Below are 26232 nucleotides of genomic sequence, written 5' to 3' on the forward strand. Positions count from 1 at the left end.
AGCGTGGCTGAGGTGTGCAGGAGCGTGGCTGAGGTGTGCAGGAGCGTGGCTGAGGTGTGCAGGAGCGTGGCTGAGGTGTGCAGGAGCGTGGCTGAGGTGTGCAGGAGCGTGGCTGAGGTGTGCAGGAGCGTGGCTGAGGTGTGCAGGAGCGTGGCTGAGGTGTGCAGGAGCGTGGCTGAGGTGTGCAGGAGCGTGGCTGAGGTGTGCAGGAGCGTGGCTGAGGTGTGCAGGAGCGTGGCTGAGGTGTGCAGGAGCGTGGCTGAGGTGTGCAGGAGCGTGGCTGAGGTGTGCAGGAGTGTGGCTGAGGTGTGTAGGAGCGTGGTTGAGGTGTGAAGAAGTGTGGCTAGGAAGAGAGAGAGTGTGTTGGGATGTGAAGGAGTGTGACTTGATGTAAGAAAGGGTGTGGCTGAGCTGCGGAGGAGTGCGGCTGAGATTTGTGGGAGTGTGGTCGGGATGTGGAGCATGGCTGGGTGTAAGACAGGGTGTGGCAAGGCTAAGAAGGTGTGGCTGAGGTGTGTAGGTGCATGGCTGGTGTGTGAAAGAGTGTGGCTAGGAAGTGAGAGAGTGTGGTCGGGATGTGGAGGAGAGTGGCTGAGTGTAAGGGCGTGGATGGGGTGTGAGAGAGTTTTGCTGGGATGTGAGAGAGTATTGCTGGCTGCAGGAGGAGCACAGCTAGGATGTGGAGTGTACGTGAGTGTTGTAGGGGCATGGCTGGGAAGAGTGAGTATGGCTGGGTACAGAAGGGACATGGTTGAGATAATAGAGGCCCAGTAAGTCTCAGAGGAATTATGTTTCAGGTTGACATGCTACTGCTGTCTAGTATGCAGCCTTGTCACCAACTTCTAGTGTTACACCAGTTTCACCTTGTGTTGCCGTGTTCATTTACAAACTTTGAGAACCATGACAGGCCCACTTGGCACCTTAGCTGGAAGGTCAGGTCACATGATTCTTTCTGGTAGTGGCATCTTGTGGTCCATAGGCAGCCACTGCTGGGAGTGACTCAGATGTATGACATGTGGGCGGGGTCAGACTGCACTTTCCCAGCATACAGCTGTTAGCTGAAAATACAGTCTCACTGACAGGAAGCACATTCCTCTAAAGCAGGTAAAGGGTTAAGGCCTTCTTGATTCTTACAGAAAAACACTGACTTTGTGAAACTGAACAATTGCAATTACCGCGATGAGAAAGCAACGTCTACACATTGCCATCATTGCAAATGAGCGCCTTCAGCTTTGAGGGGAATATCTTCTGATTCCCTATTGAGGTGTAATTTTCCTCTTGTGATAGGCTATAATGAAGACCTTGATGATCAGGCGCTTTCTATGCCCCCGATCAGAAGATGCATTTGGCCGCAGCTGCTGCGATAACATGAAATAAATATTCTCCGGTGCTAGTGACCGCTCAGAGCTGTCTGGGTGGGATGAGCTGAGCCGCCGCTGACAGCCAGCGTCTCAGACATGCGGACCCGTTTAATATGCTGCTCTTTGCTTTTCAGACACAGCTCATAGATCTGTCTACTGTAGATGTGATCCTAATCTCTAACTATCACTGTATGATGGCACTGCCATACATCACCGAACACACCGGCTTCACCGGGACTGTCTACGCCACCGAGCCCACCGTGCAGATCGGCAGGTACAGCCAATGTCACAATGAAAATGTAACATCATTAGAAAGAAATGCGAAATAATAATAATAATAATGTTTTATCTGTGATTGTGTATGTATTTTGTTTTTTTTTTTTTAGTTTTAAGCGGACCTGTACTCAGAACTTCCTCTCTGCTCCAATAGATACGCAACAGCATAATAGCCAAGGGCTCGTTTACAAAAGGGGCGTTTTTGCTCTTTTTTTCAAGCACAAGTGATTTTCAAAATCGCCCCCAAAACGCTTGTGCAATGAATCTCTATGAGAAGATTCATATCAGAGGGGTTCGTGCACCATGCGGGCAGCAAAGTGGTGCCTGGACCATTTTTGGGGCGTTTTTGCTATAATGGAAGGTATAGGAAGAGCGATAAACGCTCACAAAATCTCTTTGTGGGGCAATTGCATTTGTGTTTTAAACAATAAATACAATTCTTTTGCGGGTCAAAGAGTTCACTTCCTGACTTTTGTCGGGGAGTGAATTTAAAAAATGCTCGGGAATAGCGCTTTTCAGAAAAACAAAACGCCCACCCAAGCGCCTGGAATTGAAAAAAAAAAATCGCTACAAAAAACCCCAACACGAACACTAACGCGAGCGGAATGCAATGTGAACGAGCCCTGAAGGGAACCTTAACTGATGGATGTTTCCTTTAAAGAAAACCTGAACTGAAAAGTAAAAGTCAAAATAAGCATACACAAGTCATACTTACCTTCCATGTAGTCTACTCCTCAGTGTCTTTCTCCTGTCCCGCATCCTGTTTGTTCACTGTGATCAAGGGAATTTTCCGTCCTCCATTTTGAAAATGGCCATTACCCATAACAGCTTCCTGGACAGCACACAGTTAAACTGTAACATCGCCCACTTGAGCCATAGGGGAACATGAACATTTACCTGGTACATCAGTTTTCCTCTCAGCTATAACTGACAGCAACTGATATTTTACTGACAGCAACTGATATATTTCAGATCTGACAAAATGTTGTCAGAACTGGAAGGGATTATTGTCAGAAGAAAATGGTGAGCTTCTGAGAGGAACTGATGGCAAGGTAACTATGTAATGTTTATTTGAAGTTACCTCATGTGTTTATTTTAAATATTTTTACTCAGTACAGGTTCTCTTTAAACAATACCAGTTGCCTGGTAGTCCTGCTGAGATCTTTAGCTGCGGTAGTGTCTGAATCACATACCTGAAACAAGCATGCAGCTAATCCAGTCTGACTTCAGTCAGAGCACCTGATCTGTATGCTTGTTGAGGGGCTGTGGCTAAAAGTATTAGAGACACAGGATCAGCAGGAGAGTCAGGCAACTGGTATTATTTTAAAAGGAAAAATCCATCTCCTTCTCAGTTTAGGTTCCCTTTAAAATAAAAAAAACATGTCTTTGTTACATCTGTTACAAATTCTGGTGTGTGTGTGTGTGTGTGTGTGTGCGTGCGTGCGTGCGTGCGTGCGTGCGTGCGTGTGTGTGTGTGTGTGTGTGTGTACTTCCTGATTTTATGGAAGCAGGGTTAACATTCTGTGTTTACAAATTAGCTTCTCTGCTGAGGACTGCTGAGATTCCTGAGCTGACACAGCTGAAAGATCAAATTACAGCTTGTGATTAGTCACAGATGAGGGGGGGATTAGACAGGCTAAACCGGGGGTGCCCAATACGTTGATCGCGATCTACCGGTAGATCGCTAACGACTGTTTTGTAGAACGCGGCGGCATGGCAGCGGCCTGTCATATTTTACTGCCGGCGCGCTGCTCTTGATCGCGGCCGCCGTGTTCTGTTATATTGTGCTGCTCTGCTGCCCAATGCAGAGCAGCACACGGCCAATCGGAAAAGCCAGGGGAGGGGAGAGGAGTGGCAAGGGGAGTGGCACGGCTGAAAGGGGAGAGACTCAACTGAATGAGAGACAGCGTCTCCCCCTCCAGCACTTCCTGTGGCGATAGCCGTCCTTCCCCTTCCAGGCTATTTCTCGTGGTTTAGGGAGGAAGAGATGCTGCTGGGGATGAGTCGCTGTGTGAGAGCAGCCACACAGCAAGAAGAGAGCCGCACAGAAGGTGATGAGGGGAGACACACAGGCTCCAGGTGTGTATCTGTTTATTTTTATAATGGGTGGAAACAATGGATTTGGATGAACGCTGCACTTTGTGAAGGATGTAATTACTCTGTGGGGGGGACTCTGCTCTGCTTGAGAAAGGTGACTGGGGGGGGGGGGGGGGTTGGGGGGTGATTGCATCTATGCTGGGATGGGGAAACTATGACTATATTTATTTTTGACTGATTTGAGAGGTAGCTAGCCCAATTATTTTTATTAAGGGGGATGCTTCTTAAATATATGTGTGTGGATTTAGGGGGGACTCTGATCTACATTTGAATATTTAAATATTTATAGGGGACTCTGCTTAATTTCTATATGTTTTTCTATGATTTTTTTCCAGGGGGGGAGGGGGGGTTGACGTTTGCTGTAGTGCAGTGATCACGGTGACCGGATAGTTCGCAAAGTAGCTCGCGAGCTGAAAAAGTGTGGGCACCCCTGGGCTAAACTCTCTGAATACACACAGGGTGCCTTTCTCGTGTTTTCCTTCTGTCCTGTGCAAGAGTTCAGGTCCAATTGCTGCAGACCTCTCTGGTGCCATGCTTCCTGACATCCAGCTGTAGTAAAGCATAGCCACAGCCGGTGAAAGATAGAGCCTTCCTTCTGCCTCGCCCTCCTCCCTTCAAAGTACTGCTTATATGCACAGGACCCTCCATAAGACTTAAAGAGAAACTCCAACCTAGAATCGAACTTTATCCCAATCAGTAGCTGATACCCCCTTTTACATGAGAAATATAATGCTTTTCACAAACAGACCATCAGGGGGCGCTGTATGACTGATTTTGTGCTGAAACCCCTCCCACAAGAAGCTCTGAGTACTGCGGTACTTTTGGCAGTTTGTTACAATGTAACAAGGTTCACAGACAGGAATTAGCTGTTTACAGCTGTCTCTAACAGCCAAAACAGCTAGCAGCAGCTACATAACCTGCCCACAGTAAAAATGTCACCATGTGATAAATGTCAGAATGTAAATCGGGGAGAGGAAAGATTTTACAATGAGCAAACACTGACTAAATCATTTATACATAATTATTGTAAAAAATGAAGCACTTTTTTTACTACATTATTTTCACTGGAGTTCCTCTTTAAGTCTTGTTCACATTGCACTCTCGCCCGCGCCGAGTGATTTTTATTTTTCAAATCGCTCTGCTCTGCGTGGAATAAGCTTTTTTAGAAGCGCTTTCTCAGAGCAATTATTTGATGTCAGTCAGGAAGTGATTACTTTGCCCCCGAGAATGAATAAATACGAGTCGCTGTGTGAGAGCAGCCACACGGCTTCATTTATTCATGAAAGCGCTGGGGAAATCGCTATACAAAGCACTTTTTCAAGCGCTTTGCGATTTCCCTATATACTTCCATTCACGACAAATCGCCCTGAAAATGGTCCATGCAGCTCTTTTGTCAGCGGCAAGCAAACAGAACGCCCCAATGAGAACTATCCCATTGGAAAGCATAGTGTAATCGCTTTTAGGGCAATTTGTACAAATCGCCTGCGCTTAAGAAATCCCCAAAACGCGTCTAGTGTGAACGACCCCCAAGGGCCCATTACACTAAAAGCATTTTTCTGAGCGTTTTGTGATTGATTACCATTTTTTTTGCGATTAGCGATTTTCATGAAAGTGAATGGGAGCGATTTAAAAAAAAAAACGTGAATCAATCGCAAAACGCTCAGAAAACCACTTATAGTGTGCATGGGCCCTTACTGCTGGGGCTAGATATCCAGAAAGGCCCGGGCCTTGGGCAGCTGCAGCCTAGGGGGGCACCTGGACATGGAAGAGGGGTTGCTGCATATAAAAGAGGAGGCCGCAAATGGGGAACAACAATTGAAAAAGAGAAGCTGATGCCCTAAGGAGCTGTACATGGAAGAAAAGGCTTGCAGTACATGGATGTGGCACATGGAATGGCAGGGGCTGCTGCACGTGGAAGGGAAGCCCCAATATACTGTACCTGGCCTATATAAGAACCCCAACAAGCTACATTGTCCCTTATTCAACTTGCAAAAAGAGGCCAAGGAGGCAAACCAATAGCAAGGCTGAATGATGACAACCAGATACCAATAGGTGGATGCAAAGAATTCCAAGAAGATTCAGGATTATACAAATTTTGTATTTTGAAAGTTGGACCAGTTGAATTTCGCCGCTTTTTAATTCAATTGGTCAATTTTCAAGTTCGCTTATTCCCCGGTTACAAAAGTTATCAGCTAAAAGAAATGTGACTAAAGGCTGTTTAATACCAGAAACGGATAGCATGCAAATGGCAAAATGCAAGGACGTCAGTAGAATGAAGGAAATTGCAGTGATTGTTTTACCACTGCGATTCAATTGTTATCAGAGTTTGCCGGCTCACAAATGTCCTGCATGCTGCATTTCTGCTGCTTTTTACCTTGTGTTCCTAGCTGCCAGTAAAAATAGCAACACGCATGCGCAGAAAAAATCTCATTGTAACATAGCAGTCCGTTTGTATTGCCTATAGCCAAATAATGGCGTGTGTTTGGTACATGGGAGGAGGAGAGTGAGGCGGTAACACTTATCTGGGTTCCCTTTCAGACTTCTCATGGAAGAACTGGTGAACTTTATTGAGCGAGTTCCAAAGGCCCAGTCTGCCACCAAGTGGAAGCAGAAGGAAGATCAGAGGTATGAACCAGTCGCTATGTTCGTTCTTCATTGCTGGGACTTGCAGATAACATTTTAAGTTTACAGTATGTTCAGTCATTTATTTTTATTCATGATAAAGTTCAGGATAATATTTTTTAATTATTTTATTAACATGATTGTGCGTGGAAAAGTTTAGAAAAAAAATGATGCAATTTTTTTCAACCTAAAAAAAATGTAAAAGCTTTAACAACTTTGTGTTGATAGTGGTCCTTTCGCAGGATTTTTATGGTCTATGACATTATTAGTAGCACAGACAGAATACTCAGATAGCTCATGGTGACCCAGAAACATTAGGGAATTATAAGGGGCTAAAAGAGTCCAAAAAGTCTTCTTACTAAAAAGCAAGCAAGGCCTTTCTTACACTCTATTTTATGGTTTTTAACATGTACCTAAAGTGAAATGATTAGATAAACATAGGTATATACGGTACTAGCCCTTGTAAGAAATTCTCTGAAGTCCCTTTCTGTTTTCCAGTACAGCAAGAGTTAAAAAAACAACTTATCTATGCAAAAGAACTTGTCCACAGCTTGTGAAATTCAATCCAGTTTCCTGAAAAGTAACTAAAGGCTAAAACAGTGAGAAACAGTGAGATAAGGCTTCAAATGAGGTTTAATTGCCATGAGGTTCAAAGGGTTATTTCTTCTCTTTCAGCTTAACAAGGTAGAGTGTGGGTTCTAAACAGTCTGATGTGATCCTAAAAATTAAGCTATTAAACTGAAAATAAAAATATGAGACTTGTTTCCATTTTGCTAATGTTATATTTATCATCCGTACTACACATAGAATTATCCCATAAGTTTATCTTCACTTTGCTTTAAAAGACCCTTAACTGAGTACAAAAAAAAAGTTTTGCTTACCTGGGGATTCCCCCAGCCTCCTACAGTCGTCCTGTGCCTGCACCGTCACTCACCAATCATCTGGAAGCCTGCCGTGGCTCAGCTTCGTTTTGCACCTGCACAGCGAGTCCTCGATTGCGCTCCTGTCTCTGTAGGCGTCTTGCACCCGTGCAGCACGCTTTCGTACGTAGTAGTACACTTACATACATATGTATGTAGTACATGTACTGCGCAGGTGTAAGATGGCCACAGGGATGGGAGCACGGCAGGGGACCGGATGATCGATGAGTGATGGCGCGGGCATAGGACGTTTGCAGGAGGCTAAGGGAAGCCTTAGGTTTTGGGGGTTTTTTTTACTCAGTTAAGGTTCCCTTTAAATATTTTTATCTTGGGCACATGTATTCATGAATCAATGTTTGGCTGTGTATGTAGGCAGCTGCCGGCGCCTCTAAAGGACGCTGTGGACATCTCCACGTGGAAGAAGTGTTACACCATGCAGGAGGTGAATTCAGCTCTCAGCAAGATCCAGCTAGTTGGATATTCACAGAAAATAGTAAGTGCCACACACACACACAAACCGTTCACTATCAACCTCGGCACCCCTAATCCTAATATTAACCCCAGATGCCTCAGATGTATAGTGCGTATATGCAACATTACTTCTGTTCTTGTCATAGGTGAGTGGTGTACAGACCAGGGAATAGGGGCTCCCCAGTATAGTTCTATTACATACATTAAAGAGCCACGGAGGGGGGACAGAGCCACAGAGGGGACAAACAGGCAAAGGGGACAGAGAGGTAGAGAGGGGGACAGAGCCACGAAGGGGACAGAAAGGCACTGAGGGGACAAAGAGGCACAGACTGGACAGAAAGGCACAGTGGTGGAACAAAGGCACTGAAGGGACAAACGGGCACAGAGGGGGACCCTGGAGGCACAGGGGATAGAGGTGGAACAGTGTTCTGACTAAAGAATGGATTCAAGAACGAACCTACAGTCTCTATCTCTTTCGTTAACTGCAAACTACCAGTACAGCAATATATTATAGATATAGGAAGTGTTTCTTATGCTGAAACCATGGCCCCAATTCACTAAGATCATGCTGGAGATAATAAGGCAAGAGAAAACTTACCTCCACACAATGAGAGAGTTATTTTATCTCTTCATTCCTTAAGTTACCTCTTCTGTAGTTTTACCTCCTCTGTAGTTAATTTACCTCCTCTGTAGTTATTTTCACACGCAGTTAATAAACAGCCTGTCTTTAACTCTGGAGTTATTTTAAGGATTGAAGAGTTAACTTAAAGACAGAAGAGTTAACTTTAGGTTTGCCTGAGGTAAAATGTTTCCAGAATACTACATGTCTTATCACCATGGTGATAACTCTAGAAGAGTTATTAAAGACAGGAGATAAGCTTAGTAAGTTGAGGCCCATGTTAGTTAACGTAAAAAGTGGGAATCTTGAATAATGGACTGAATCTATATATTTCTACAATGCCTCTTTAAGATTCTGATGGTCAAAAACAATTGTTCCTGATACATTTGACCATCAGTTTAGCATCTGCACAGGTGTAAAACTCCATCGTCAGCACACAGTAAGACTGACGACGTTGCCTGTGGTGGATTCTTACAGACAATTGCTTTGTCCCCAAGTGTCACAAAAATCCTCTCTTCCTCCTTGCCTCTTCAGAGGACACCACATGACAGAGAGTAGCGCACATGAATTATTGATGTCTGTAAGCACACTCTCGGTCCAAACGTTCATAAACTATTATATTGGTCTGCAGAAGTCGAGTGTCTGTATGAGGCATAAGTCTATACCGATTTGATATCCTTGTCATTTGTATGAGGGTCACTTTAACATTACAGTGAGATGAATCTGTCACAGAGCTATCCCACCGGGTGCAGGCAGTTTCCTAGCTGTGCTCTTGTTGTGGTAACCTTCTTCTGTCTCGCAGGAACTGTTTGGTAGCTGTCTTCTGTCCTGCAGGAACTGTTTGGTAGCCTTCTTCTGTCTTTCAGGAACAGTTTGCTATCCTTTTTCGGTCCCACAGGAACTGTTTGTTAGTTTTCCTCTGTCCCGTAGGAACTGTTTGATAACCTTCTTCTGTGCCACAGGAAATGTTTAGTAGCCTTCGCATTTCCGGCAGAAACAGTTTGCTAACCTCCTTCTGTCCTGCAGAAACAGTTTGCTAACCTCCTTCTGTCCTGCAGGAACTGTTGGGTAGCCTTTTTCTGTCCTGCAGGAACTGGTTGGTAGCCATCTTTTGTATTACAGGAACTGTTTAGTAACCTTCTTCTGTCCTACAGGAACTGTTTGGTAGCTTTCTTCTGTCCTGCAGGAACTGTTTGGTGACCGTCTGTCCCGCAGGAACAGTTTGCTAACCTACTTCTGTCATGCAGGAACTGTTTGGTGTGGTACAAGTGACACCTCTGAGTTCTGGCTATGCGCTCGGCAGTTCCAACTGGATCATCCAGTCTCATTATGAGAAGGTCTCCTATGTGTCCGGTTCCTCTCTCCTGACAACTCACCCGCAGGTAGGTGGTCCTAGAACATACTATACACATCACCTTTATTATTTTGTGTTAAGTTTACAAGGCTGACTGATTTTTACACACACACACACACACACACACACACACACACACACACACACACACACACACACACACACACACACACACACACACACAAAACACACACACACACACAAAACACACAAAACACAAAAACACACACACACACACACACTACACACACACTACACACACACACACACACACACACACACACACACACACATGCACACACTACACACACACACTACACACACACACACTCTGGTGTTTTTGTATATACACATACTATACACATCACCTTTATTATTTCTGTTATACAAGGCTGACTGATTTTTACACACACACACACACACACACACACACACACACACACACACACACACACACACACACACACACACACACACACTCTGGTGTTTTTATATATACACACATAATATATTTGTGCTTGTACACAATGTACAGACTATTTACAATATTTACAGAACTAGAAGCAAACAAAAACCTTGCCACTAGATAGGCTGCTGACCAGGGCCGGGCCGAGGCGGAAGCAAGAGAGGCTTCAGCCTCAGGGCGCAGTGTAGGAGGGGGCACACAAATCACTCAGCTATCATTCCACTGTTGTGTTTAAAGCAGAGAGAGATAAGAAAAGGGGATACATGGCAGTGACTGCAAGCCAGATAAACTAGAGATTAAGGTGTTGGGCTCCTCTTAAGATAGCCATACACTGGTCGATTTGCCATCAGATTCGACCAACAGATAGATCCCTCTCTGATCGAATCTGATCAGAGAGGGATCGTATGGCTGCCTGCAAACAGATTGCGATTTCAGCCTGAAACCGTTCACAATCGGTGGTGGTGGTGCTGCCCAACCTCCCCCCCCCCCCCCGCATTACATTACCTGCTCTGCCGGCGCGACTCCCCAGGTCTCTGCTGTCTTCTTCTCCGCTCTGGTCTCCGGCATGCTTCACTTCTTCCTGCCCGGCCTCTACTGTTTAAACTTCCAGGCAGGAAGAAGTGAAGCATGCCGGAGACCAGAGCGGAGAAGACAGCAGAGACCAGGGGACTCGCGCCGGCCGGAACAGGTAATGTGTACCCGCTGTATTGCGTTGGTCGTTGGGCATTCGAACGCCGCTATCGACGCACTCCCGACCCGCCGGCGATTGAGAAAAATCTTCCGCACGAACGGATCATCGGGAATCGATCGTTCTGTCAGCGGTGTGCGCGGCGATTTCACAGCCGATTCGATCACTGTGATACAATCGGCCGTATATCGGCGGTAAAAATCGTTATGTGTATGGGCCCCTTTAGTCTAATAGCAATCAGCGTGTGATGGCTGGGGTGAGAGGGATGGAGGGTGGCACTTTGGTATCGCAGCCTTGTGTGCTGGAGGACCTTGTCCCAGCTCTGCTGCTGACTACAACTTAACACAAAAATCGGAGCGAATTTCTTAAAATGCCAGTGCAGAGGAGAGAGATCTAGGACATACGTAAACCCCACTGGTCACTTTTCCAGACAATGGGGTAAGGTAACACCAAAACCAATTTCTAGAGAGGTTAAAAAAAAACGACGGTACTTGAATGGGTTGTTGCCTTTGAAGTTTTTAATCAAGCAGGCTGTCTCTCTAGTTACTTTTTTGACTCATTCAAGCATCATGAGTCAGTCAGCTGACTGCGGTGAGCGGAATACGAAAACTTTGCAGCTGATATTTGATTTTAAAAAGAGTAACTTATCGGTGTTCTTATACTATGCCCAAACCAATGCACTATCATGGAGTTATTATTATTATTATTATTATTTAGTATTTATATAGCGCCGACATATTACGCAGCGCTGTACAGTGTATATATATATATATATATATATATATATCTATTGTCTTGTCGCTAACTGTCCCTCAAAGGAGCTCACAATCTAATCCCTACCATTGCCATATGTCTATATTATGTAGTGTAAGTACTGTAGTCTAGGGCCAATTTTTTAGGGGGGAGCCAATTAACTTATCTGTATGTTTTTGGAATGTGGGAGGAAACCGGAGTGCCCGGAGGAAACCCACGCAGACACGGAGAGAACATACAAACTCTTTGCAGATAGTGCACTGGCTGGGATTCGAACCAGGGACCCAGCGCTGCAAGGCGAGAGAGCTAACCACTACGCCACCGTGCTGCCCGGCTGGAGTTCTGTAAATGCTTTTGTTATTTTATACAGTAAAATTGAAACAAAATAGTAAAAATACTCTTGAAGACCTCATTTTATAAAAAACTGTATTAGCATATTGTTTGAATATACTGTACAGTTCCGGGTTGTCTGGAACTCAAGTAACTGGCAATAAACTGGTGCCCAAGGGGAGGTTCCTCTCCCTCTTTCTCTTACTAATGCAGAGCGCAGCAGAAAACACATACCAGAGCTCCACGCACCATCCTCTTGTCATGTTACAGCTGCTGGCTATTCTGCTGCATCCTCTGTAGGCTCCCAATGTATGTCACCTGACACACATCAGGTCATGTGACACATCGGTAGCTGCACATAAGGATGCAGCAGAACCGCTTGCAGTTGTAAGAAGAGAAAAGGATGGAGCCTGGAGGTCTGGTATGTGTTTTCTCCTGTGCACTGCTCTGCATTCAACAATCAAAGAACCCTGGGTACCTCCTCTCAGGCTTAGCACTGCCTGAGTCGCCGGTGCTCAACTCTCCTGTGGGTCACCACTCCACTCACAGTCAATATTCATCAAGAAGGAGACGGCACTCAACTGGCTTCAAAACTTGCGTTTATCGAATCATTCAGCAATTACACGACATGTTTCGGGGACATCCCCTTCATCAGGTGTTGATGAAGGGGATGTCCCCGAAACATGTCGTGTAATTGCTGAATGATTCGATAAACGCAAGTTTTGAAGCCAGTTGAGTGCCGTCTCCTTCTTGATGAACACTGCTCTGCATTAGCGAGAGAGAGACTTCTGGGGGGCAAAAAGTGTAAAACTGACGCCCCGGGCTGCTTACTCTCTCAAGCAACTGGAAATACCACCTATCCGGTATCTGATGATTCCCCGCCTGTGCCGGATAACAGGGACTTCGCTGTAACTTGGTGTAAAACATTGTTGGCTTGTTACATGTGCCAGGAATTTAACGTTGAGTGAACACTACACTACAGCCACAACATCGGTGGTCACAACGGACCTGATGTACAATCTTCTGTGTCTATCCACATCTGCTGGTGTCCTTTGTAATGGCCGTGCCCATATATACTGTAGCCTGGCTAACGATGACATGTGCATGTTCTGTGCAGTGTCCACAAAACCCGTGCTGGGACTTTGCGTCTTGTCACTGTATCAACACAATCATAGAGCTAAAAAAAGATCCATCAACATGTCTATTTGTCCACTGCGACACGCGGTCCGCTAGCTTGTGTAGTGTGAACCGAGCCTAATGGTGCCCAAACATGGTACCATTTTTTCATTTTTTTCGATTAGATAATTTCGTTTGATTATTCAGTTACATTGAATATAAAGATTTTTCCAACATGTGAAATTGGATTTTTATAAAAGAAAAACGGGATAATCATTAATTTTTCTTGATCAAAATTTTTTTTATTCGATTCTATCGTTTTTGTCAAATAAACTGGAAAATCTAACATTTTTATTGTACCATGTATGGGCACCATTAGAGTTGTCTTATAGCGGTAGGATGGTTGAATGACATTTCTCCTCTCTTCCAGGCAATGGATCAGACCTCTCTGAAGAACAGTGATGTTCTGATACTCACCGGTCTCACCCAGATACCCACTGCCAATCCAGATGGCATGGTGGGTGAATTCTGCAGCAACCTAGGTAAGGGGTTCATGTATAAATGTTTATTGTTAGTATGATGGTGGTTGCGAGCCCACCTAGCCAACCCGAGGAGGACTGGCGTTTAAAGCAAACTTGTAGTAGCATTTAAAACGAAAGTCAGATACTTACCTATCGAGAGGGAAGGCTCTGAATCTCATTGAGCCTTCCTTGTCCTGTCTTGGTGTCCTCATTCCAGCACTGTCCCTGGTTCAAATTTGCTGCCTTCGACAACCCTTGGAAGGCGTGTCGAGGAGTTCTTCTGCAGATGGGCGGCTCTGTACTGCACATTCATGTATGCACAGTGTTGAGTGGCCCATGTTTGGAATCACTCCGGGATGCAAGGGCTTCCAAAGGCTTCCAAGTATCCCACATGTTTGATTATGTGTAAGGCAGTGAGGACGAGGGGACTGTTAGAGGAACATGAAGGCTTTATAGGGTCCAGAGTCTTCCCTTTCCCTAGGTGAGCATGTGACTTTTTTTTCTGCTTCAGGTTTACTTTTATTTATTTATTTAAGTATTTATATAGTGCCATCATATTGCGCAGCGCTGTACAGAGTACATAGTCTTGTCACTAACTATCCCGCAGAGGGGCTCACAATCTAATCCCTACCATAGTCATATGTCTATGTATGTATTGTGTAGTAGTGCATCTATCCTAGTCTAGGGCTAATTTTAGGGGAAACCAATTAACTGATATGTATGTTTTTGAGATATGGGAGGAAACCAGAGTGCCCCGAGGAAACCCATACAGACACGGGAAGAACACACAAATTCCTTGCAGATGTTGACCTGGCTGGGATTCGAACCGGGGACCCAGCGCTGCAAGACGAGAGCGCTGACCACTACACCACCATGGTGCCCAATGTAGTTTAGTCTTCTCCCCCTATTTTACATATGAACTGACAGTGTTGGTGAAGGAAATGATAGATTTCCCTTCAGTGCTTCTGCAAGTTATTTGTTTCTGACGGGGTTATTTGAAGCCATCTCCTCATGTCTTCTTTCTCCTCTCTCTTTTCTCTAGCAATGACCATACGTAACGGTGGTAACGTGCTGGTGCCGTGCTATCCCTCTGGTGTCATCTATGACCTTCTGGAATGTTTATATCAGTATATTGACTCTGCTGGACTTTCCAGTGTTCCTTTCTACTTCATCTCACCTGTGGCCAACAGCTCTCTGGAGTTCTCCCAGATCTTTGCTGAGTGGTAAGTTCCACCAAAATGGTAGGTACTATAACCATGCATAGTTAACCAGAGTGGTTTATTCCGGGGCAGCCTTAGGCAAAGAAGAATGGTTCAACTATGGGATTAGTAAGAGTAACAGGTTCCGGATATTGGGTTAGGCAGAGTGGTTGGTTCCAGTGCAGGAGTAGACAAACGGGCAAGTTCTTTTGTAATGTTAGAAAGGGTGGTGTAACCTAGTGTGATATTGAGCAGAGTGGAAGTAAGGCAAAGTGGTGTCATCTATGCTAGGAAGAGACAGAGTGGTAGTATCTAGAGTAGGGTTAGGCATAGAGATTGTATCTAGGTTAACCCTTCCCAATCCTGTGTCCAAAATTGGCCTTTTCTAGTACAGGCCCAATGTCTGGCATAGAGAAAAAATGGCTGCCACCTAGTGCTGCTGTTGCTGGATTAAATCTGGCACAGCGTCATCCACTTCAGATCAAAGTGTCCAACACAATGCACAATGATCGCTGCCAGCCCAGTCTTTGGCCGCTGTGCCATGTAATGTAGTTAATATATTGGTGCATTTGGGCAACAAGTAGGGGCGTCGTTGCTGGATTTGGTCTGGCACAGCATCGCCCTATGGGGATCAAGGTGTCTGTGCTTAGACCACCTCCAGCACCACTCTGTGCTGCATAATTACAAAATTAAGCTGGCACTTGCAAGTGGGGCAAAACGACAGCGCCCGAGCTGACACACAGGTAAGTTGAAGTGCTGAGGAGACATAGGTGATCACGAAAATGGGTTGGGAAAGGTTAAGGTGAGGTAGATTAGTAGACTCTAGAGTAGAAACAGACAGGGTGCTAGACCTAAGAATATGGGTAAGCATAGACATTGTATCTAGAGTAGGAATAGGCAGCGTAATAGGCTCTAGAATAGGGAATTAGCAGAGTGATAGTGCCTGTTGTAGAGGTACTCTAGAGGAGAATGTCGTACTTTGCTGTACTCTGTACTCTACTCTCGATTCTATGAGTATGATTAGGCATAGTGGTAGTATGTAGAATTAGGCAGAGTGTGACAGGATACAGAGTAGGATTAGGTAATGTAGTAGACTCTAGTACGGTATGACAGAGTGGTAGGGTAGAAGACTGGCCACACACCATACAATTTTTTAAATATCTGTTCAATTTAAGAATTGCAATCAATTTTTTTGACTGGTCAGTATAGGAAAAAGAAAAGAAAAAAACCGCAGGGGTACCAGGAGCCCTTATGGTGTATTATCTTCAGATAAAGGAATTAGAATTAAGAGTAAATATACTCACAAGTGTAGGTTGCTTTAAGGCAACCACTTGTACAGGCGTGTAGGGAAGTCCCGTCCCCACTCGTTCTTTGTGATGGTTGGTCGCTGCTCCTTAGAAAAAGGCTTCACTTCTTGTTAGTCGTGAAGAACCCCACGATTTTTTTTGACTGATTGTATCATTTCAAAAATATGACCAATGTACCACACACTTATGTAAACTTTTTCCCCAATTATGATAAAAATGATTGGAAACTCTGACAAAATTGCTAGCGTGTGTATATTAATAAATTGACAATCTAGCACACAACATACAATCTTTACAAAGATTGAAGAAAAATATCTGGCATTCCGGATAGATAAAAATCTAAGAAAACGGGAAATCCGATTGGATTTTTCAGCCGAATGAAAAAAAAAGCTTTCTATTTTTTTGGGGGGAGATGATAGTTTTTATCATATTGCCGTAAAATCGGATCATTTTATTGTATCGTGTGTGGTCACCTTTAAGCAGAGTGATTGTATGAAATAATGTAAAGAAAGGAGGCCACGCGCAACTGGCTGCAATAGTACTTGTATTAACCATTTCGCATTCCAAGGCTTTATCCCCTTAAGATTCCTGACAGTTTTGGCATTTCAGTTGTCACTGTTGCTATAGCAATTATTTTATTATTACTTACGCCATCGAAGTGATACACATGTCGTTTTTTAAGCAAATGTATGCAGTTTGAAAATGGACCAATCCATTTAAATCCAGGTTTAATTTCATTGGTCCATTTTCAAGCTGCACACATTTGCATAAAAATGTGCATACATTTGCATCAACTCGGAACAATTTGACTATCTGTGATCATCCCTAGAAAAAAATAGGCGTAAGTGAAGAAAATACAATTTTTTAAATATTTCTCTCCTCACAAATTTCACAAGTGCTACAGTTATAAAACATCTCAAAGTATGATACTTGTCTTTTCCCAGTTAAAATGATACCCAACATGTCCTGTTTCATCACTAGTTGGAAATGTGGCGTACCATAATCGCCAGTTTGTGCGTTTGCAGCGATTGGACCCGATCTCTGTGGCGCACAGTTTGGGGACCCCAGTGCTGTACAGGTACATTGCTAGGCAACAGCTCAGCGATGTATATGTACAGTGTTGGGTCCCGGAGTTTTCGCCCTAGTGATCGCGCCCCATTGCTATGGGCGGCAGCCATTTACCTATGTCCACTAATTTTAGGCCTAAGTATAGGTGACACAAGGGGTTAATTAGTTAGGTAGGAGTTAATATTTTTCTTGGGGGTAGAGAAACACTTTAATATTTAAAAGGGGCGGGATGGCGAAAAATTGTAAAATTTTAAATATGTGCAAACTTATACAAATAAGAAGTACATTTCTCCCAGAGTAATATGAGCCATAAATTACTTTTCTCCTATGTTGCTGTCACTTTCAGTAGGTATTAGAAATCTGACAGAAGTGTGAGAGATCGCGGAAAAGCCGCCGCGAGTGCTACTGAGCGGGCAGCTGATTCCGCGTCCAGTGCGGCGGTTTGCACGCGGAAGCGTGTGTCTGGCGGCAGAGCGAGACGTGGAAAAGCCGCCGCATGCAACAACAGTCAGGCAGCTGAATCCGTGTCCAGCGCGGCGGTTTGCACGCAGCAGCGTGCAGCTGGTGTGGCTGAGCCTGTTAGTTCACACAGGTTTAGAGCTACGCACGCGCGAGCCAGAAGTCAGGACCTTTATGCCAGCAGGAGATGTGTCAGCTGATCAGGATGATCAGCTGATTCCTGCTGGACTCCTGATTGGCTGAGTGGTTCGGGCGGGGCGGCAGAGTCCTGCAACTATATATACAGCTTGCTTGTCAGTTGCTGGTTGTCTGCCGTTGCGATCACTACGTGGAAGCACTCAGACCTTTAGTCAGGTCCTACAGTGTGTTAGAACCAGGTGGACCTGGGAATTCACACTTAGCCAGTTTACTTGTACTGCTAATCTGTGTTATTATTCAGACTAGTTCCAGGGTGCTGAGACCAAGGACCTCGCACTCAGACTAGGCATTGTTTGATATCTGTTATGACTTATTGCTTTTCTGACTACTCCTCTGTCTTCTGATTCGGTACCTCGCATATCTGATATACCGTTGCCAGACCCTGCTTGCCTTGGATACCGAATCAGCCTTCTGTCTTTGTACTTTATCTGTCATCTCTGTTGCTGAACCTCTGCCTGTCTGACCATTCTCCCTTCAGTGCAACGTTTCCCACTGGAGGGTTATCTCTGAGGCTTGCCTCTCCGAGACGCCTGCCCCAAGCAGACGATTACTGCTAGGGGCCGAGATTCCTCACTCTGCCTGGTTAGAGGATCTCACGCACGGGGTTCCCATTCAGAGGTAACCACACCTCTGAGGAATCGCCGTGTGGTGGATATTTCCACACTTCTGTGATTTATATTACTGTCTTTATTGTGTTCTTTTGCTGGTGCCCAGAGGTTAGCAATATATCGGATTATCGGTGATACTGCAGATCATCAATAATCGGGTATATATCTGCATTCTTGGTGATACTGCAGATCGCCAATAATCAGATTCTCTCTGCGTGCTGACACCGATCGTTACAAGAAGCAACAGGTTTTGGACTAATCCATCTCTTCATAAGGGATTCTCAGGGATTTATTTACTTTCAAAAGCACTTAGTGAATGGCAGTTGCTCCGTCCAACTGCCAAAAAAACTGTGTAGCGAGCAGGGAGGCTGGCCAGCATCATTGTTTAAATCCTTTTTAGGGAATATCTTTATAAAGAATAAAAGCCTTGCTGAGAATCCCCCATGAAGAGTTGGACTAGTCCAAAACCTGTCACTTCTGTCAGATTTCTATTATCTACTGTAAGTGACAGCATTATAGGAGAAAAGTAATTTATGGCTCATTTTACTCTGGAAAAAATGTACTTCTTACTGTCTATGTTTGCACATATTTAAAATTGTAACATTTTTCACCATAGTGCCCCTTTAAGTGGGACATTGTCGCTTTAATACTTTTTTTTCCCCCTTTGCTTTCATGAATGAGTGCTGCTAGTAGCAGCACTCCTTCTCCTTCACTGTGCATGAGCGAGGGTGCGCACGTGCACGCGCAGGAATACTTGGTGGTGTTTTAACTGCAGGACGTGAATTTCACGTCCTGGAATGTGCAGAGGGGCCGATTAGGACGTGAAATTTATGTCCTGAAATCTTAAAGTGGACCAGAGACAAATCACCCTCATGTATTTTACCATATATATCAGTGGGAACATTAGAGAAAACACCTACCTTGTTTTCTATTTCATCCTTCACTGCTCAGCCTGCTTGTTATTAGCCCTGATAAAATCCCCGACTGAGCATCCAGTCTGGCTTTGCTATAATGACTCGGCTATAATGATTCCTGAGCAGAGCCACAAGAGGGCAGACTTGGGCTTGAAAAGACACCAGAGAACACAGCGTCAGCTATAATAATTCCTGAGCAAAGCCAGACTGAATGCTCAGTCTGGGATTTTATCATGCTTGATAAGAAGCAGGCTGAACGATGAAGAATGAAACAGAGTGCAGGGTAAGTGTTTTCTCGAATGTCCCCCACTGATATATATGGTAAAATATAGGAGGTTGCTTCGTCTCTGGTTCACTAAGTGGTTAAAGCAACAGGTGCACTACATGTTACTGACCCACTGGGGTCCTTCTTCAGGTGTACAACAACGATTGGACACACATAGCAATATAGACTTCAAGGGGGGCAACCACACCAAACAGGAAAAAATAAATAGGGAAGATATTGCAACATTGAACAATGTTACAAAGGGGCATTACAGCGTTAGACAATGGTACTCAAAATAGTGATGAAACAATAAGCAATGGTACTCGTATTGCGAAGTAGGGATAATTATAGCAGATGAGTCACTGAGTCCATGTGGTGGTGGAGAAGAGCACAAACGGGGAGGAGGGCCCTGCCAAATAGGACTTTTGAGAAGCAAAAGTCAGCCTTAAAGTCAACCCGAGGTGAGAGGGATATGGAGGCTTCCATATTTACTTTCTTTTAAACAATACCAGTTGCCTGGCACCCCTGCTGATCTATTTGGCTTTAGTAGTGTCTGAATCACACCAGAAACAAGCATGCAGCTAATCTTGTCAGATCTGACAATAATGTCAGAAACCCCTGATCTGCTGCATGCTTGTTCAGAGTCTATGGCTAAAAGTATTAGAGACACAGGATCAGCAGGGCTGCCAGGCAACTGATATTGCTTAAACAGAAATAAATATGGCAGCCTCCAAATCACTGACACTTTGGGTTCACTTCAAGTGCAATTACTTGTTCTGTAAATATTATTTGCTCTGTTTTCGCTCATTAATAACATGGGACATAGGCTTCAATTCATCAAAGGGTGTTCGATAACAAAACCCCAGTCCTTAAAATACCGCATTCGGTATTTTACTTCACTGTGCTAATTCATCAATATTTTCCCATGTGTGGTAGAGGTTCGTTAAGTTACCGAACTACTAGGCTTCAATTCATCAAAGGCTGTTCGATAACATCAGAGTTGTGCAGAGCAGCTTGGAATGTCTCTGTGTTGTTACAAGCTGATAACAATAGAAGGCATCCAGACATCCCTTTAGATGTAAAGGTGTTATAGTTACTGTTATTTATACTGCCTCTGCTGCTCTGAATCTGTCCATCAGTCTTTCTTAACATTTTATTTATTTGCCACAACGTAGATGAACTTCCTGGAGACATTACAAATGCCATGCCTTGTGATTTCACCACCAGCATCTTTGCATTATCAAACAGGGCCTGAAAGGGTTACACCACCGAAGGGAATCTGGGGATATATTTTGTCCTGTTCTCTCTGCTCACTGCTTGGGGGGTCTGAAAGCTTGTGTGGAGAAGCCTGTGTGACCTATCAGCAGCACTTGCAGGAGAACAGGGGCTGTTTCTATTGGCTGCCTGCTCCTGCTAATCATGAAAACATTCACACAGAAGGCTTTCCAAGCCTGTAATGACAGGGGAGAGCTTGAGATAAACACCGAATGTGTTAGCGAATGTGGGAACCTTGATGAATTAACATTTGTTGAGCACATGTCGGTAATTTATCTCATTGCTGTGTCATTTCAGCTTCTCATTCGGTAACAGCTTTGATGAATTAACATTTTCTAAAGTGCTTCGTTAACTCAGCTGTTTTCAGCATTACCGAATGCGGTAATGCTTGATGAATTAAAGCCATAGCCCTGAAAGAACTTTAGTTGTTTGTGACTTTATTGTCACTTGCAGTGAATAATTTTGGGCACAAGATGGCAGTAGAATATTGATGAGTTAATTTCTGTTTCTTGCAGGCTGTGTCAACTCAAGCAGACAAAAGTCTACCTGCCTGAGCCCCCCTTTCCTCATGCTGAGGTAAGAATATCCATAACCTCTGCTGAAATGTGAAGGCATGCTGCTTTTTAGACAGATGTGACCATTAAATCTCCATACATTATATGCATATAACATTATTGATCTTAAAAAAAAAAAAAAAAAAAAGCTTTGTAGTTTTTGCAGGATTAGAAAGGAAAATACTGCCTTCGCCATTGATGGCTTCTCAGAGACCCACAGCTGCCTGTCCTCTCCCAGTCAGTCTGAATCACCCCTCCTTTATTGACAGGGCCTTCTGGAGGAAGGGGGGGGGGGGAGGGATTGCTCTGCTGCCTGAAGCCACACCTCAATGCTGCCTGATGGCCTGTTACAGAACGGCCAGACTTTGGACTGACTGGAGGTGGAGTAATGAGCAGACCGTTAGAGGTCGATGCGGTTCTCTATATTGTTGCGTTTTTGTTTTGCGAGAACCGAAAAACTTTTTACTGAGCTTTTCATGCCTAATAATTTGAAGAGGAACTCCAGTGAAAATAATGTAATAAAGTGCTTAATTTTTACAATAATTATGTATAAATGATTTAATCAGTATTTGCCCATTGTAAAATCTGTCTTCTCCCTGATTTACATTTAGACATTTATCACATGGTGACATTTTTACTGCTGGCAGGTGATGTCAGTGGAAGGAGGTGTGGATGCACCACGCACCCACACATCCGTGCGCACACCCGCCCCCCTGGCCCCGTCCTCCTCCTGTCCCAACGGCTGCCCGTGTGCTGCGCATGCACGGTACGGCAAAAACGGGGACACAGGAGGAGGCTGCAGGGACACGGGTTTTAGTAGGTAGGACTGTATTAGAACTGTCACCCATAATGATGTCTCTTAGCTAAGCTGACTAGCGCGTACTTTTGCTATGCAGAGAGGAGGAGGAATGACCACACAACAGAGCTGTGTCTAGCGGGGGGAGCAAGGTTTCCTGGATCCTCCTACAGCCCACCCATACAGTGCAGGGACCTTCTATACCTATTTGCCTCACACCAGTCTAATAGGCTTCTTCTGCAAGATGCTTCCGAGGTGGGAGGGGGTATCAGCTCTGCATGTCTTTTCCATAATCTGTTACTCTTAAAGTGGATCCAAGATGAACTTTTAGTCATTGCATAATTGTGTTCCTTTCCTATTGTTTATAGGGCATTCCTCAAGCCAAATACTTTTTCGTTTTAATGCTCTAATTCCCTATAAATTAAAGAAGCCACGCCCACAGGTTTTCAGAGAGCCAAGGCACTTTCAGACAGTAGCAAGGGCTCATGGGAGCTCAGTCTGGGCAGGAGGAGGGGGAGGTATTACTAGCCCGAGATTTCAGAGGCAAAGGGGAGGAGGGAGGATTAGTTTTTTTTGCTCAAGATGCAGATAAGCCTGCCTCTCTGTAATGTTTACAAACAACATGGCTGCTGTCATTGTATCACAGGAAGAAATAATCATATTCTATTAAAACTGTCTCCAGCTAGATTTGCTGTGTAAACTATCTAAACTTTAGATGAGATATATATAGATAAGTTATTTGTTATAGTTAGTTTTTTATCTCGGATCCGCTTTAACCTCTACTAACAGGAAAACACAATGCAGGGTATGGTCATACAGTGCCATGGGCACCCATGACTTTTCTGTTCTAAGAGATGTGTGTCTGAAGGAGCAGTCAATACCTGCATACACTCCCTGTAGGCTGAACACTCGTCGTCGTCTCACAGAGTCCCTTCCTCAGGATTGTATATGGCGGATCGCTAAGCTGCATCATGGGGCAGCTGCCGACACACACTAGCTACTCTTGGCCATGGTTCCCCGAGACAATCACCTGAAAAAGAAAAACTGTACTGAAAATAACGTAATGAATAAAATTGCTTTTTTTTAGAAAAAAAATTATCACAGGTGGCGACATCTTTTCTGCTGACAGGTGCATCACTGCCGAATGTTTGTTTACCCTGTTTTTCAAAGCCAGTAGAAATAATTCCTTGATTCCCAGAGTGTACTGGGAGGAGAGTACATGCTAAATAGACCTCAGTTAACATTTCACACTTAAAGGCATACTGTAGGGGGGTCGGGGAAAAATGAGTTGAACTTACCCGGGGCTTCTAACGGTCCCCCGCAGGCCTCCTGTGCCCGCGCAGCCACTCACTGATGCTCCGGCTCACTTCTGGAATTTCAGACTTTAAGGTGTGAAAACCACTGTACCTGCATTGCCGTGTCCTCGCTCCCGCTGATGTCTCCAGGAGCATATGGTCTGCGTATGGTCTGGGCCTGCGCGGTATGCTCCTGGTGACATCAGCAGGAGCGAGGACACGGCCGCGCAGGCGCAGTGGTTTTCACACTTTAAAGTCTGAAATTCCAGAAGTAAACCGGAGGCGGGGCCGGAGCATCGGTGAGCGGCTGCGAGGACACAGGATGTCTGCGGGGGACCATTAGAAGCCCCCCGGGTAAGTTCAACTCATTTTCCCCCAACCCCCACCTACAGTATCCCTTTAAATAAATAGGCCTCTCATAGGTGACTGTTGACTGGAGCTGATGCTCTATTTCTGCCACTGATTTTGTAGCATCGCCTGATTTGTCCCCATGTGTTTAGCTCATTCAGACCAACAAGCTGAAGCATTATCCCAGCATCCACGGGGACTTCAGCAATGACTTCAAGCAGCCATGTGTGGTGTTCACAGGCCACCCCACCCTGCGCTTTGGCGATGTCGTTCATTTTATGGAGCTCTGGGGGAAGTCCAGCCTGAACACCATCATATTTACCGGTACGTGTCTGATATGGTCTGCCAGCTTGTTGTTATTTCTTTTGCCGATAGGCTGCTCTCCAGAATGTTCTCTACAATTCCTTATCTTTACTGTCTGTATTAGATGTAGTGATGGTACTGTCTAGGAGAACTCATGGAGAAGCATGTGATCAATTTGATCAGCTGATAAGATTTGCAAAGCTCTGATTTGTTGCAATCACATCCTGCTTTAGCACATGATCATGACTAGCCAATCACAGAGCTCCATATCTATCACTTGACCAAACTGATTACATTGCTCTCTGTGAGTTCTACTAGATATACCCATCACTATGACCCATACACTTAAGGTGGCGACTTGGCGGCCGATCAACCATCCAATTTGATTATTATAATCGAATTGGATGAAAAGCGGTGTTGGCAAGTGCATGCTTGACTGACAAAGCGACCAATTTCGGAGCGTAAATTGGTCGCATTGTCGATCACGCATGCGGCAAGATGTCGGTCCAAAGTTGGTTGGTCGCGTGGAGGCGGACACAGGACAGGTAATGACCACCAGCCCAGTGTGCAGCACCTACACAGACTCTCTGCACACTTCGCACTCAACTCCCCCCGGTGTGCATTTATACATTACCTGTCCTGTAAAGGAAAGGTGGGGGGGAAAGGCTGCGCATCCCTAAACACATGTTGCAATTGAATGGTTAATCCGCTACCACTTATCATGCAAACAGGAAACAAACAGAAAATGCATGCCCTGTCTTGGATGCAGGGCATGCATTTTTCAGTCTGGCAGAGGCGGTATATGCCTGTGTGATTAACCATTCAATTGCAGCATGTGTTTAGGGACGCGCAGCCTCTCCCCCCCACCTTTCCTTAACTTTGTAACTATGTAACTGTCAGGTTAGCTGCTCCCAGCCCCTCCTCCTGAGTTTCCTGTTTGCATGATAAGTGGTAGCGGATTTGCATATGATTTGCATCTGAGTTGAGTGCGAAGTGTGCAGAGAGTCTATATAGGTGCTGCACACTGGGCTGGTGGTCATTTCGGATGCAGCCTTGGTGGTGTGCGCTGGCGTTCTCCTCGCTGTTCTACCAAATGTAAGTTACACATTTTTCTTGCTTAGCTGCTCCCAAGGTTTTAAATTTAGGTTAGGTCACTTGCCCGGAGGTTTGCCTCACCGTGGCGCAAGTGTCTAGTATAATATACTTTGCATGCAAACCATATTGGAAGCTAAAGTTTCTCCTAGTGTAATAAATATTAGCACTTGTCTTGGATGTAGGGCATGCATTTTTCAGTCTGGCAGAGGCGGTGTATGCCTGTGCGATTAACCATTCAATTGCAGCATGTGTTTAGGAATGCGCAGCCTTTCCCCCCCACCTTTCCTTTACAGGACAGGTGAGGTATAAATGCACACACTGGGGGGGGGCACATTTATACATTAGAGGGGCAGCAGCAGTGCGGACGTGGCAGGCTCAGCCGATTCCCTGTAGATTTCATGCTGAAATCGGGACGGGAATCGGCCTGTAGTATATGGGCAGCTTTGTCAAGAGACAAATGTATCTCTAATCAGACTCGATTAGCGATAAATTTGTCTCTTTGTCAAATCTGCCCATAATCATCAGGTCTTTGGCTAACTTTATAGATTTGCAGCAGATTCGACCAATAGATAGATTCCAATCAGATGCCTGTCTGGTCAAATCTGACAGGAAAATCTATCTGATGTGTGACACACCCTAGGGACAGATTTCCGATAGATTTCAGTATGAAATCTATTGAAAATACATTGAAATGCACTGCTGCACTATTCGATCCTATGCAACGCTATGTGCCATCGATCTGCTGCCAGCAGCTGATCGACTAGATTTTTGCGTCCGGACCGATCTACTAAATAGATCAAAATCGGTTAAAAGTCGATCGATCGATCATGCTGCCTCCTGCATCGATTTCTAGCCAAGTCGATCACATCGGTCGAATCGGCCATTTATCGGTGGCAGAAATTGACCAGTGTGTGGGTACCTTAAGAGGCCGATCAGAGGTGGGAGGATGGGGGA

General features: G+C 44.8%; 1 protein-coding gene across 1 annotated transcript in view; it reads left to right on the top strand.

Annotated features, from left to right (window-relative positions):
* INTS9 (integrator complex subunit 9) overlaps positions 1-26232 on the top strand; it is an 81083-nt gene that overhangs the window by 41331 nt on the left and 13520 nt on the right. Inside the window, exons 5-12 of the mRNA XM_068280048.1 lie at positions 1496-1635; positions 6273-6359; positions 7649-7769; positions 9614-9748; positions 13504-13615; positions 14637-14817; positions 21403-21463; positions 24033-24204. Of these exons, the coding sequence (XP_068136149.1) occupies positions 1496-1635; positions 6273-6359; positions 7649-7769; positions 9614-9748; positions 13504-13615; positions 14637-14817; positions 21403-21463; positions 24033-24204 (1009 nt within the window). The remainder of the gene's footprint in view (positions 1-1495; positions 1636-6272; positions 6360-7648; positions 7770-9613; positions 9749-13503; positions 13616-14636; positions 14818-21402; positions 21464-24032; positions 24205-26232) is intronic.

The sequence above is a fragment of the Hyperolius riggenbachi genome, chromosome 4 (genome assembly GCF_040937935.1).
Source record: "Hyperolius riggenbachi isolate aHypRig1 chromosome 4, aHypRig1.pri, whole genome shotgun sequence".
Classification (NCBI taxonomy): Eukaryota; Metazoa; Chordata; class Amphibia; order Anura; family Hyperoliidae; genus Hyperolius; species Hyperolius riggenbachi.